Source organism: Pan paniscus, chromosome 5 (assembly GCF_029289425.2).
Source record: "Pan paniscus chromosome 5, NHGRI_mPanPan1-v2.0_pri, whole genome shotgun sequence".
NCBI classification, from domain to species: Eukaryota; Metazoa; Chordata; class Mammalia; order Primates; family Hominidae; genus Pan; species Pan paniscus.
In genome coordinates this window covers 177,968,366-177,983,394 of record NC_073254.2, presented here as the reverse complement: position 1 = coordinate 177,983,394, position 15,029 = coordinate 177,968,366, and the positions used below count along the sequence as shown (strand labels likewise).

The following is a 15,029-nucleotide window of genomic DNA, read 5'->3' as shown; positions in this document are numbered from 1 at the left end:
AAGAGGACAGCCAGCGAGGCCAGGGAGAGGTGTGTGGGATCCAACGTGTTCTACAGCACAGACACAACAAGTTCCCTTCTGGAAACATTCAGTAAGAAACACTGGCATGCAGACCTCTCTGGAAAACAAGGAGCACAGGGCGAGGGCCAGGTTTCCTGTCTTTGTATCTCCAGGGTACCTCTCCCAAGACTGCACACACATTAAGTATGAGTGACGGTCACGAGGGAGAGGACACAGAAGAGACACGTTGCAGTGTGGGGCCCAGAGGCGGAGGCGTGGACCAAGGACAGGCATGCACAGGGCAGTGTCACGAAATCAGCCAGGTGAAGAAAGCAGGTAACGATGGGTTCAAGTTTTACTCAGTTTACAAAGACAAATTCTCCCTATCTGCTTTTGTTCCTTCTCCATCTATATGAGCCTGCAATGAAATACTATTAATTGATACAATTTTTGTTACATTATTTCAAATGATGTTCATCTCATAATTTTGCTACATATTTTAAGAACAGTTACAATAAAGTTACATGTAAAAAGGACAATTAAACGTAATGAGACAAGTATCACACAGAAATAATGGAAAAAACTGTAACAGAATCTTGGGCAAAGAAGATTGGACACAAATGAATATTATGTTTGCCTCTAAGCTTCCTGACAACACAGACCATAACAGAAATCCAACAGTCTATAAAGATTTGACTTCATGAAACAAAATGTACCCAATCTCCAGGAGAAAGAACCTGAGATAAGAGATCACATAGATGCTTCTCTGGGAGGGCATAATAAACCCAGTTATATAAGCAGAGACACACATCTGAAGATGAGTGTATGTATGTGTACATATGTATACATATGAGTGTACCTGAAGATGCATGTGTGTATGTATATGTACACAATTTCAAACAGGGTTTGGTAAAGATGCAGAAATGCTTTTTATACATAGAGTTGCTTCTTGTTTGAATAAAAGCTGAGGCAATAACTTGTAATTCAGCAAAGAGAACTCCACTGGGAGCTGAGCTAACTCCACTGGAGCTGGTCTAAGTATATTGCTTTCTGGCAACCTAATCTGATTTAGGAAAAGAGCTTAGAAAAATGATGATAGGATCAATCAGTTAAGACATTTAGGAAAATCACCATCATCTTTTACTTATTCTAGAGATACAGTATTATCGTGGTAGGGGTAAACACACTGAACCATGTTCCAGGACAACTATGGGGTACCTAAAAGGTTGTAAGTAATTAAAAAAATTGTAAGATAAACATATCGAAGAAGATACAAAATAAGCAGACATAATAAACTCAATTACATACATAACTGTCTTTAGGGAACTTTTTTCCTGTATTTATATAACAGCTTCTTACTTCACCATCAATATTTCATAAGCAACAGGAAAAAAATCATGTGGGTTTGAATGATTAACTTACAAAAAAATAAAATCTTAAAAATAAGTCCACATGGGACAATCAGACTCGCATGTACAGTTCTCTTACCGGATTTGTTAAAAATAAGTCCACATGGGACAATCAGACTCGAATGTACAGTTTTCTTACCGGATTTGTGATTGTGATGATTTCTCCTTCATTAACCGTCAGTTCATTATTTCCAGGTTCAGCAGCAAAATCATACATAACCCGAGCCTATCAGGAGTGGAGAGGAAAAGAGGATGTTACAAACACAAACAGAGTAGTAAAAACACAAAAGGTGTACAGTTCACTTTCTAAGCATGCTGGTACAAACATGATAGTGGCTGTGGCTGTTTTGGAAGAAAGGAAGACATTACCAAAATGACTCATCTGCTCTACTCTGAGGAAGAATAACACCAACGGTGATAGCCCTGTTCTGTTCCGGAGGCAGGGAAGGTTTCTGGCAGCTGCCCACATTGCATTTAGAGATCAGCCCTAAAAAAGTTACTCGAAATATACCTATTTTGGTTGAGTGCAGCAGCTCACACCTGCAATCCCTGCTACTTGGGAGACTAAATAGCAGGAGGATTGCTTGAGGCCAGGGGTTCGAGACCAGCCTGAGCAACAAAGCGAGATTCCATCTCTACCAAAAAATTAAAGAAAAATTAGCTGGGCATTGTAGCCAGCACCTGTAGTACCAGCTACTGAAAAGACTGAGGCGGGAGGATTGCTTGAGCCCAGGAGGTCAAAGTTACAGTAAGCCAGGATCATGCCACTGCACTCCAGCCTGCACGACAGTGAGACCCTGCTGTCTCTTAAAAAAACAAACAAACAAACACCTATTTCATTAACAACAACAACAACAACAACAGACTATCTTCTTTCTCTTAGGAAGTAAGAAGTGGAAATACACAAACTGTTCATTCTGGCAACACTGACTCTCAGAAACTGAAGACAGAGACATACATACACGCACACACATCTAAGATTCACACATCTTTAGAAGAATCGCTTGCTATTAAAATGTTCACTGCTCCTTATCTAATAAGAATGATAATGCAGCATCTTTAGCCACATTAACTCAGAAATTTAAGATTTGGGTATTCTTCCACCATACCAAGACTTACATAGGGCAGTGTGTGCTGGTTGAGTTACCTAAACAGCCATGATTTTAAAACGTTTCCTTAAAATAAAAGCTTTTATTTATTTATTTTTCCAGACAGAGTTTCACTCTGTCACCCAGGCTGGAGTGCAGTGGTGCCATCATGGCTCACTGCAGCCTCGACCTACCAGGCTCAAGCAATCCTCCCACCTCAGCCTCCCCAGTAGCTGGGACTACAGGCACATGCCACCCTGCCCAGCTAATTTTTGTATTTTTTGTAGAGATAAGGTTTCACCATGTTGCCTAGGCTGGTCTCAAACTCCTGGGCTCAAGAGATCTTCCTCTCAAAGTATTTGGGTTACAGGTGTGAGCCACTATGACCAGCCCTAAATGAAATTTTAATTTCATATAAGACAGACTAGGACAAAGCTGTTCTGGCTGGAGTAAGGAGGGACTGCTCTTGCAGGCTCTTCCTCAAGAGGATCCTTGAGACAGGGTCCAGAAACACTGACTCCTTGGAACACTGCTGTGCATGTATCCCAAGAGAGAATCACCGTGGTAAAAACAAGGTATGTGTTTAAAATGTTTTATATATACCTTTATAATATATAATACATAATTTAAATCCTTTTCAAATTCTAAGTGATTGTCTTTCACAGACTATCTTCCTCAAGTCCATCCTATAAACTGGGGATCACATGCGCCTAGGAAACATATGGTTTAAAAGTAATTGTTTGTCCTCAAAGGCAAATTCGAGTTTAGCGACAGGGCTAGTCTAACAGGGCTAATGCAAGTGCACTAATTTAACAATATTTACTGAACACCCACCATATGGCAAGAACTTGAAAGGCCCTTTTGTTGGCCATTGCCCTTTCTATGTATTTGCTTAATGATGCCTGAAATTATTTTAATGAGAATAAAGGTTCATATTTAGTGATAACAGACTAAGAAAAAAAGCCAAAATGCTATCTTGAAATACATAAAAAATAGTAAGATGGACTGATGGACGAATATGTGACAAAGCAGGTACTGAATCTAGATGGTGGATCTATGGTATTCAATTCCAACCTTTCTCCATGTCTGAAATTTCTCCTAGTAAACTGTTGGGAATAAACAAACGGTGGGAAAGCCTGTGAGTCAAGACATCCCAGCAGCTCCCCACCTCCATCCTTGGAGGCTGGGACCCAAGTGGAGATCATGGCAGGGCGCCCAGGCCAGCAGGACAGCTCCCTCACGGCGTCATGAAGAACAAAGCAGCCATGCTGAGGTGTTTTCCTGACATGGCTGCAAAAGTGGACAGAATTCTGCTTGTCATGTTATGTGGTGTTTTTTTTTTTTTTTTTTTCCTGAGACTGTTTCGCTCTTGTTGCCCAGGCTGGAGTGCAGTGATGCCATTTGGGCTCACTGCAACCTCTGCCTCCTGGGTTCAAGCGATTCTCCTGCCTCAGCCTCCCAAGTAGCTGGGACTACAGGCGCCTACCACCACACTTGGCTAATCTTTGTATTTTTAGTAGTGACAGGGTTTCACCATGTTGGTCAGGCTGGTCTCAAACTCCTCACCTCAGGTGATCCACCCGCCTTGGCTTCCCAAAGTGTGGGATTACAGGCGTGAGCCACCATGCCTGGCTGCGGTAGTTTTTGTTTTGTTTTGTTTGAGCCAGAGTCTCTCTCTGTCGCCAGGCTAAAGTGCAGTGGCAAGTCTCAGCTCACTGCAACCTCTGCCTCCTGGATTCAAGCAATTCTCCTGCCTTGGCCTCCCGAGTAGCTGGGATTACAGGCATGCGCCACCACACCCAGCTAATTTTTGTATTTTTGGTAGAGACGAGGTTTCACCACGTTGGCCAGGATGGTCTCGATCTGTTGACCTCATGATCTGCCCGCCTCGGCCTCCCAAAATACTGGGATTACAGGTGTGAGCCACCATGCCCGGCTGGTGTTTTTTAAAAACACGTTGCATCAACCTGGATCCTTCCTGCCATGAGGACAGACAGGACAGAAATGCGGGCAGGGGACGGGCTGGAAGGAAGCGAGCCCTCAGAGGGGAGCCCGGGAGAAGCAAAGCCACACTCACGGGCACGAGGAACCTGCTGTTGTGTTATTGGTCCTCAAGAATCCTGCTGAAATTTTTAAAAATCCAGCTGAATCCAATTAGTTTCCAAATATAGAACACCTAAGCCTCTTGTTTACTAAACTTAGAATGTAGTGAAGCAGAATGTGAAACAAGTGAGAAAGAAAGAAATGGAAACAGCCTCACACACTTAAATATTACTAAGCACTTACTCACTGCTAAGGTTAGAGGGTTTGGACCCTCCAAAACTCATGTTGAAACTGAACCCCCAAGGCAGTGGTATTGGGAGGTGCGGCAAATGGGGGGTGTTTAGGTCACGGAGGCTTTGTCCTCAAGAGGGGATCAACACTGCTACAAAAAGGGCTCGTGGGAGTGGGTTTACTCTCGCTCACCCGTCTGCTGTGTCAGGACACAACACCCTTACCCCTGGAGGAGGCAGCACTCAAGGCGCCATCTTGGAAGCAGAGCCGGGCCCTACCCTGCCAGCACCTAGATCTTGAACCGCCTGCCTCCACAGTTATGAGGAATAAATTCTGTTCTTTATAAGTTACCCAGTCGTAGATCTCCTGTTGTAAGCACAAAACAGACAAGGACACTCACAGAAAAATGTTTATAAACCTTGTAAGTTTATCTAAAACACTGAATTAAGACTTAAACAGATGCTTCTTAGAAATCTGAACTGAGAATAATTTTGGAGAAAAAAGGATTTAATAACCGTATCTCCAAATGAGTATAACATGTCAATAAAAAAACCATTCAGCCTAGAGATGCTAAAGCTTCAATTAAACTGAAAGCTTTTGGGCGTCATCTCCCAGCACCCCTCTTTTCTCTTTCCTATCCTTGCATTTTGCCTCCACCTGTTTTCTCACTTTCCCCTTCTCACCCCTCTTGTCTACCACTAACAGTATCCAAACAGACAGAGGTGCTGGCCTCAACCCCAACTGCCATCTATTTTCCATGTGGTCTTTGAAAGAAATGGTCCATTTTCCTATACTGCATTTTCCACTGTTAGCTATACTTCAAGAACTCATTCTTCAACTATTTCTAAGAGCTAAATTTCCACCTAGTCCTGGTGAGTGGATTACTCCAAACTATATATTCAATATATATTGTCAACCACAACTAATCTCTTCCTTTCAAAAAGTATTACAGATGACATGAATGGCTACTAGACATCAATCTCACGTATCTGTTCCATTAACTACTAATCTACTTATCAGTAAAATAAACATTAGTGGATTCAAAGCTCTCCATTCAATGCTCTAGACACTAGAATACCAAGTGTGCAAGCACACATCTGCCCACAATGTGCATAATCCATTCTTAACACATACCTCCTCTTCTGAGAAAAGAGAGGAGTATGACCATACACATTCTATCTGACCTATGTTGTACATATCTGTTATTCTGTCTGCCCCACATCCCTTCCTTTTGGAAACTGGATAATCAGAATTCTTTCTCAGAGCTCTTTGGTATGGGAGTTGGGGACAGTGCTCCTTCTCTCTGGTATTGCTGTCAATGGCTAACTGGCTGAGGTGTGGAGAAAGTCTGTCTGAAAAACGAAGTCAATGTAGCACAGAATGACAAAGAGAAACAGTGTCCTGTTTGAAGGACAAACTTGACACTCATTCTCCCCATGGAAGACTTCTCTGTTACTGGAGCCAATGTATCTCCTCATGAGCTTATTAAACTAATGTCAGTCCACATCTTGTCACTTGCAACCTAGACAGTCCAAGTTAATACAAACCAATAACCCCAAACCAAAGAATTTATTAAGGAAACATTCTAATTAAAAAAAACACTGGCCATAAGAACTAAGAACTACCTGTATTTATTAAGCAAAAATGAAAACCAAAAAACTAGACCCTAAAATGCACAACAATAGAGAATAAAACAGTTCAAAATAGGAAGGAAAAAAAATCCACAAAACCCTGGCAATAAAAAAAGTTCATATGGGAGTTAGAATGCAAAAGCTAAGGCCCCATTCTTAAGTATCTACCTCTCTGATTGCATATAAATCACAATTACATCTTAGGGAAAAAAGCAGTAAATCTTCAACAGTGTTGCTCCTCATCTTTAAAACAGAAAAGTACAATTAAAAAATAAAATATGTAAATCTTCAGAAATTTCAGGGAAAGAATGATTTGACACCCTCGAGAAGTGAAGTTTTGCATAAAGAGTAGGTAATATTTCTATGTATAACTAGTTTACCTCTTTAAATGGCAAACTTGTTTAACTTAAGCACATGCATGACTTACAAAATTGTATAATATTTAACGCCTTCCTCAATCTTATCTTGACTTATTAAGATCATCAGAAGAAACAGAACTTACTTTCACAGACCCTGAGCATTATTATGCTATTAACATATGTTGATGTATTTGTCCTTAATCTAAATGGTGACGGCATAAATGCTTTTCAATATAAGTAGTCCCTCCTCCACAGTTTTACGTTCCTCGGTTTCAGTGAACTGCTATCAAATGCGGTTGGAAAATATTACATAGAAAATTCCAGAAATAAACAATTTATCAGTTTTAGAGTCCATGCCATTCTGAGTAGCAAGATGCAATCTCACACTCTCCCACTCGGGACGTGAATCATCCCTTTGTCCAGCATCTCTACACCATAGACACTGCCCACCTGACAGTCATGTAGTAGCCGTCTCAATTAGCAGACTATCAGGTATGGCAGTGCTCATCTTCAGGTCATCCTTATTTTACTTAATAATGACCCTGATGCACAAGAGTGGTGTTGCTGGCATACTATAACTGTTCTATTTTATTATTAGTTATTCTTGTGCATCTCTTACTGTATCTAATTTATAAATTAACTTTGTCATAGGCATATATAGAAAAAACATAGTACACACATAAGGTTTGGTATTATCCTTGGTTGCAGGCATCCCTGGAGGTCTCGGAACATATCCCCTGTCACTAAAGGGGGACTACTGCATATCAGTGATTTCCACAGCTTTTGCTCAACCTTGCGCTTACTCCACTGTTATGTGAACCAAATACAGAATATTATAGTTATCGCTATAAAATTTCAAGCTATTAGATTCAACCCACTGCTCCAACCTATTAAGAGCTTTCTGAATTCTGAAGCCATCATCCAATTCTCCCTTATCTTTTCCTGCTGGGAGTCATCAGAAAGCCTGATGAGCACGCTTTCTACAGTTTCACCGTGTCATTATTCAAACTGTTAAACTATGGCAGGGCCAAGTCAGCTGCACCAGATAAGAAGCTCCAAGGGGATGTGGGTCAATTAATTATCATGTTCTCAGAATGTTGCTCTTAAAATTTCCAAAGAAGGAAATGAAGTTTCCTTAAATATTGAGAAGCAATTTCTTTAATAATCCATTCAAAAGTATAGTCAAGATGATAGAACGTTTTAACAGTTGTTCTAGCAAAAGATCTTTTCCAAACAGAAGAAATTTCTAAAAAGAATTGGTAGCAGCAATTGAGAATGAATAAACATTTTTAAATATTCTGTATGTAAAATTTTCAAGAATAAACTACTGGTGAATTGATATGTTCTTTAAAAATGTTTTTTCCTAAAATAGGTTTATATCTGTTATTCTGAAACAAATGCACTTAGAGGAATTTTTTAAACTGATGGTCAATTAGACAAGCAGTTTGGGAAATTTCCAAGTCAAACAGAAATGTAAATAGAAATTCCCTGAGTAGAATTACAAATTCCAAAGAAATACTTAGGGTAAACTTAAATCTGAGTGTAACAAAAGGCGACTGTACAATTCTAGGGGAGCAGAGTTCTGAATACTTAAAATACATAAATCAAATTGTACCATACTCTTCCAAACTGCTCTCCCTCTCTCTGTAGTTCACTCGTGCAGAACAGCTCTGGAAAGTACTTAAGACCACAGGAAATACAAACTGAGGCTACACTGTAACCAAACTTCTAGAGATTGGGATGATTTTAAGAGTCATTCTACCCACACTCACCCAGATCAAAGCTTCTATATGCGGTGCACACAAGAACAATTAGACAAAGATATCTTAACAGTGATTTGATGTGGTGGCATCAACTGGCCATATCACATGTACCATCACCATTACCAAGTAATGTGTCACAACAGATACTTCTGAAACCCACGTGTGACTGCCTGTTCTGTGCCTTACTTCATAATTAAACACACAAAACTTGAATTTAATTGGATATTTTATTGTATTTGAGAGACCGCATCTTGCTCTGTCACCCAAGCTGGAGGGCAGTGGTGCAATCATGGCTCACTGCAGCCTTGAACTCCTGGGCTCAAGCAATTCTCCTGCCTCAGCCTCCTGATAGACAGGACTACAGGCACATGCCACCACTCCTGGCTAATATTTTATTTTTTAATTTTTTTAAAGAGACGAGATCTCACTATGTTGCCTAGGCTATTTTTTTAAGGCCATGTCAAAATGGCTGTATCATACAAAACACTTTGATTTTATTGCTTTAAATGAGGGGTTGCTTTTCCTTTTTCTGTACAGGACCAGATAGTAAATATTTTAGAGTCTGCAGGCCATTCAGTCTGTCTCTGCTGCCACAGTGCAAAAGCCACCACAGACAATATATAAACAAATGGATATGGCCACGTTCCAGTGGAACTTTATTTACAAACTGCACATGACAGGCTAGATTTTGTTCATGGGCCAAAATTTGCTGACTCCTATAACATGACCTGGAACAAAATTATTATGTAAAAATCACTAGTCTTAACATACAGCAGAAGTCATAAAGGAAAGAGTATTTTCAATTCATATCACAAAGTGTTAATCTTCTGATACATAAAGAGTTTCTGGAACTCAAGAAAAAGACCAGCAACCTAATACAAAAATGGGCAGAGGAACAAACAGTTCATTAAAGAATACAATGGCCCTTAAATGCATGACAAAACGCTCAATCTCACACACTAAGAGAGACAAATTAATCTGGCAGACATTGCCAGATCCCCACGGCCACAATTTGGGGTTGTACTATTTAAACTTCTACCAGTATTATATACGAAAGTAACATTTTTCTACAGCTTCACAAACAGAATAAATCACTCCACTTTTCGATTTCTGCAAATCTGATGCTAAGGAATGCTACCCCAATATAGCTTCTACTAACAGGCAACTGATTAAATAAACCAGGCTATGCTGTCAAAATGGAATATTATATAGCAACAAGAGAATGAGAACAATCTATATACTCAGACATGGAATGAATACATGGTCAAAAAAGGTAACTTATGGAACAGGGCATATAGCATGCTACCTTTTTCATGAGCAGAATATTTATATTTGCCAGTATTTCCACAAAGAAACATTAAATAAAACAAGAAATTAATTTTAAATTGGTCACCTAGAAACATGGGAGAAGAAACTCAGTGATAACACAAGTGGAAGTGACATTTCTCATTATATTTCTTTTCATATCATTTAATTTTAACTGTGTGTGTGTATATCACCTGTCCAAGAATTCTAAATTAAAATGAGAGGAAAAAGACATCATGTACAGTAATGGCGAAAGATGAAATATTTAGGAATAAACTTAAGAAATGTGTAAAACCTATCTGGAAAAAAACTTTAGAATTTCTTAAATAACACAGAAAATTGGAAAAAATGGAGAGTATGTGATATGGTTTGGCTGTGTCTCCACCCAAATCTCACCCTGAATTGTAATAATCTGCATGTGTCAAGGGCAGGGCCAGGTGGAGATAACTGAATCATGGGGGTGGTATCCCCCATACTGTTCTCGTGGTAGTGAATAAGTCTCACGAGATCTGATGGTTTTATAAAGGGGAGTCCCCCTGCACAAGCTCTCTTGCCTGCTGCCATGTAAGACGTCCCTTTGCTTCTCCTTTGCCTTCCACCATGATTGTGAGTCCTCCCCAGCCATGTGGAATTGTGAGTCCATTAAATCTCTTTTCTTTATAAATTACCCAGTCTCAGGTATGTCTTTACTAGCAGTGTGAGAACACGCTAATACATCAAGGTAGATTGTAACAATGGCCACAGTAAATCCTCCCACCCCTATATCAATACCAATTTGCAATATGACTTTGTCACTCCTCCCATTAAGACTCTGGACAGTGGCCGGGCATGGTGGCTCACACTTGTAATCCCAGCACTTTGGGAAGTCGAAACAGGCGGATCACCTGAGTACAGGAGTTTGAGACCAGCCTGACCAACATGGACAGACCCCGTCTCTACTAAACATACATCCCTGTAATCCTAGCTACTCGCTAGGCTGAGGCAGGAGCATCACTTGAACCCGGGTGGTGGAGGCTGCGGTGAGCCAAGATTGCGCCATTGCACTCCAGCCTGGGCAACAAGAGCAAAACTCCATCTCAAAAAAAAAAAAAGAAAAAAGACTCCGGACGAGTTCATGTGCTTACTCTGGCCAACAGAACGATAGCATATGTGATACTAACATAGGCATGAAAAGCACTTATACATGGGGTGGGGGCTGCCAACTCTTGCTGCCAGGATCACCTGTGCTACCACTGAACCTGGCTGGGTTACTAACTCTGCAGATCCGAGACCATATGGAAAGAGGCCCGCATCATCCTAGCTGTGTAAGGTGAGACCCTAACATGAAGGAAAGGCCACCTAAGACTATCCAGCCTCAGGTGGGCTCTCCAGACCACAAGAACCACGCGTTGTCAGTCCACAGAACTGTAAGAAATACAATACAAAGTATTTGTTGTTTTATGTCATTAAGTTTTGGGGTAGTTTGTTATACAATACAAATGGATTCAAAGAGTCTCCCCATATTTTTAGATGAGAAGCCCCAATATCATCAATAGCACCTCTCCCCTCTCCTTCAATAATTCTAATAAAAATACAAATAGGATTTTTTTTTTCTGAAACAGGACAAACTAATCCTAAAATTCAATTGGACATATAAACAAACAAGAATGGCCCCCAATCTTTTTCATGGAAAAAAAAAAAAACAAACAAGGAAAAACTAGAAAAGTACGAAGTCCACAACAAGTCCTAAAGACATATAGAAACGTAGGTAACATGATAAAGATGGCATTTTATTGTTTTAGAACAAATAAGTAACTATCTGAAGGAAAAAAATGAATTCCTACCTCACTTCTCCCAACAAAATAAATCATATAATGGGTCAAAGATTAATTTTTTTTTAAAAAAGGTAATCACATATCTAGTGCCCAGATTGGGAATTCCGAGCAGCATTTTTCATTAAAAGGAACCAGATTTACTTAGAGAAATAGTTGACTCCAGGTTTCAGAGGGAAAAAACAAGAATCCCATATAAAACATACAAGGTGGGCCTGGAACATCTTTTCCTATCAGATTATCAAAGACACTACTAGCAAAGCCTACTGGTTGTGTCAAAAAGACACAGGTACCAACCTGAAGATGAGCTTGCTGTCCAAATGTGGAAGAATACAAGCATCAATAGGGATAATGACCACAATGGACTGAAACATTAAATTTGCTTAAACTCATGAGTTCATAATGATAAAACTAATTGGTCATCATTATAGAATGGTAGGAAATGAATTCATTTTGACAACTGGTAAATAAAGGCAAAAAAATCAACCATTTATCCTTTAAGAACTGTACTATTAAGTAACCAAGTAGTAGATAAAAGTTTCTCTTTTACAAGCATTTCAGCTGATAAATGAAGGAATAATAGAATGAGATCATTTTTTTCAATCCCCAAAGATTTAATTCATCTAAGCATAGTGCATCACAAAGACAAGCAGACATTACTTGCCTTCTGATGGAATACAATCCTGCTTATGAAATATACTTGAAAAAAAAGAATGTGAATCTATTCACCCTCTAAATCCTAGTAACAAGAAATACAAAAGAATATATTAAACTATGTAATGAGGGTAAGGTAAGAAATCAAGGTACTACAGAAATCCATCCCAACAAGTACGTCCCAAAGACAAAACAAGTAGGGGATAAGGGTTGGGAGTGAGGTAAGGGAACCTATAAATGAAGAGAAGATTGATCGTGATAGTAATATGCAGACTTTATTAGGATTCTGAGTCCAACTGCAGAAATGATTATGAAATTTGAATTCTTAAAGGACTGTGATATTTAAAAGTATTCATTTTTTAGGGATCAAAGTAGCATTGTGGTTATATTTTTAAAAGACTTTCCTCTTTCCTCCCCATCTTTAGAGGTATACATGAAAATACTTACGGATGAAGTGTTAAAATACCTGCCATTTCTTCAAAAATAATGCAGGAGCAAGAGGCACTGATGGGGTCTTGATGAAATAAGGCTATGAGCTGGTTAGTTGCCAAAGGTGGATAATGGTTACAAACAGCTTTATTATACTCTTCTACTTCTGAATGTGTTTGGTATGCTCCACAATAAAATGTCTTTTTAAAAATCCATAAAAAACACCAAAGAAAATCTTAGGAGAATTTCTAAAAATACTCTTGCAGTAGAGGAGACTTTATGAAATAAAATCGACAAGTCTTTTACAGGGAGAATGGGAGAAATGTCTCTTCACCCAAAATAAAACATACCCGCCTGGCAACAGCCAACATAAACAAGATAAAAATCAATGACAGGCCAGGCGTGGTGGCTCACGCCTGTAATCCCAGCACTCTGGGAGGCCGAGGCGGGTGGATCATCTGGTCAGGCGTTCAAGAGCAGCCTGGCCAACATGGTGAAACCCTGTCTCTACTAAAAATACAAAAAAACAAAAAAATATTAGCTTGGCGTGGTGGTGGCTGCCTGTAATCCCAACTACTTGGGAGGCTGAGGCAGGAGAATCACTTGAACTCAGGAGGTGGAGGTTGCAGTGAGCCGAGACTCACTGCACTCCACTCCAGCCTGGGCAACAAGAGCGAAACTCCATCTCAAAACAACAACAACAAAAATCACTGACAATCTGGGGAAAATGTCTGCAATTCATAACACAGACTAAATAAAGATTGCTCCTGCTACTCTATATAAAGAGTACGAGTCGGTAAGAAAAGAATGGTTTTTAAAATGTAAAACTGTACTCAGAAAAGAATATAAAATGAAACAGTTTATTTTTCACCTATCAGTCTGCCAAAAAACGAAAGCAAAACTCTGCTAACACCATGCTGGTAAGGGCATAAGGTTTAGGGAAACAGGTATCCTTACATCGCGCTAACAGAAGAGGCAATTTGGTAATGCCTATCAGGATTACAAACACACACGTATCTTAACGAGAAAGTCTAGGAACTTATCCTCTAGAAATAGACTTTTGCAAACTGACATATATACATGGTTATTCATATTCACTGCAATGCCACCCAGAATAGCAAAAGACCAAACACAACCTAAAAGGCAGGACTAGTTCATCAAGTATGGGATCTCTACGAAACGGAGTACTACACCGCAGCCAAAAGAACAAGATTTGCTTACTTTTCTGGTGTGGAATGATCTCTAATATATATGTATTAAGTGAGAAAACAAATCAGGCACACCACTTGTGTAAGAAAGAGGGCCCAGCGATGCAGTACATGCATTTGCTTGTGTATGCACAGGAAATCTCGGTAACAATGTAAAAGAAATGGGTAACACTGCCCCAGAGGAAAGAAGATGGCTAAAGGAGAGGAGAGATAGGAGAGGAGAGATAGGAGAGGAATTTTCAGTGGGGTTTTTTTGCCCTTTTGTAGTGTTGTGGGTTTGTTTGTTTGTTTGTTTTTTAACATGAACCTATTATCCCGTCAAAAAAATTAAAAATTTAAAGCACTGTCTTGGATTGTCTCTACCTAGGATGCTCAGAGTCATGTTGCAAACATCAAAATTTATGAAAGAATGCTTCCCTGATTATAACAAAGCACAAAACACTCCAAAGTGTAACTAAAAAGCAGATTAGACGGCAAACAGAATCTGCATTAAAGGCCACATAAAAGGGGGTAAACCATATTCCTAGACTTTTCATTCTGAGAACCAATAATTTCAGTGTATATAAATACATACCTACACTTTTATTAATACAACAACAAAAGCAACACAATGAAGTTAAAAAGGAACAGTTTCTAAAAGTGCAAAGGGCATTAGTGCTGATTTTTAAAATATCCCTCAAAATGTTATAAATTTGCCATACGTGTTTGCATGTACACAACTAGTCAAAGCACACACATGCACAGAAGCAATTAGAATCACAGTATATGCTTACATACTCTTAACATTTCTTATGTGCTCTTCTACATTTCATTTATTTAGGACTTTTATTTATTCATATTTTCTCTTAGGACTCTTCACATCAGCATAGCTACTTTGTTCTTTATCACAGCTGCAAGGTTACTAACCCACTATTTAACGCCTAGGGCAAGGCACATTAAAACTTACTTTGCTGTGGCTAAGAAAATAACTTCACCACCAGCCCCCAAATTAAAATAGCTTTATTGCTTTTCCCAATTGTAAAACTGCATGCTCATTGGGGGTGGGGAGACAGGAATACAAATATAGTAAAGTTTAAAATCAAACAGTAGCAAATACCA

At 39.4% G+C, this 15,029-nt stretch overlaps 1 protein-coding gene across 6 annotated transcripts in view; it reads right to left on the bottom strand.

Moving 5' to 3' along the window:
- Nucleotides 1–15,029, bottom strand: part of SNX9 (sorting nexin 9) — a 218,391-nt gene that overhangs the window by 75,142 nt on the left and 128,220 nt on the right. For 5 of the 6 annotated variants that reach the window (XM_063605047.1, XM_063605045.1, XM_034963143.3 and 2 more), the window contains one exon: nucleotides 1,549–1,635. In XM_063605047.1, the coding sequence (XP_063461117.1) occupies nucleotides 1,549–1,626 (78 nt within the window). In that variant the 5' untranslated portion in view covers nucleotides 1,627–1,635. Of the gene's footprint in view, nucleotides 1–1,548; nucleotides 1,636–3,665 lie in introns of all 6 variants that reach the window. The other variant, XM_063605046.1, reaches the window with a different exon arrangement.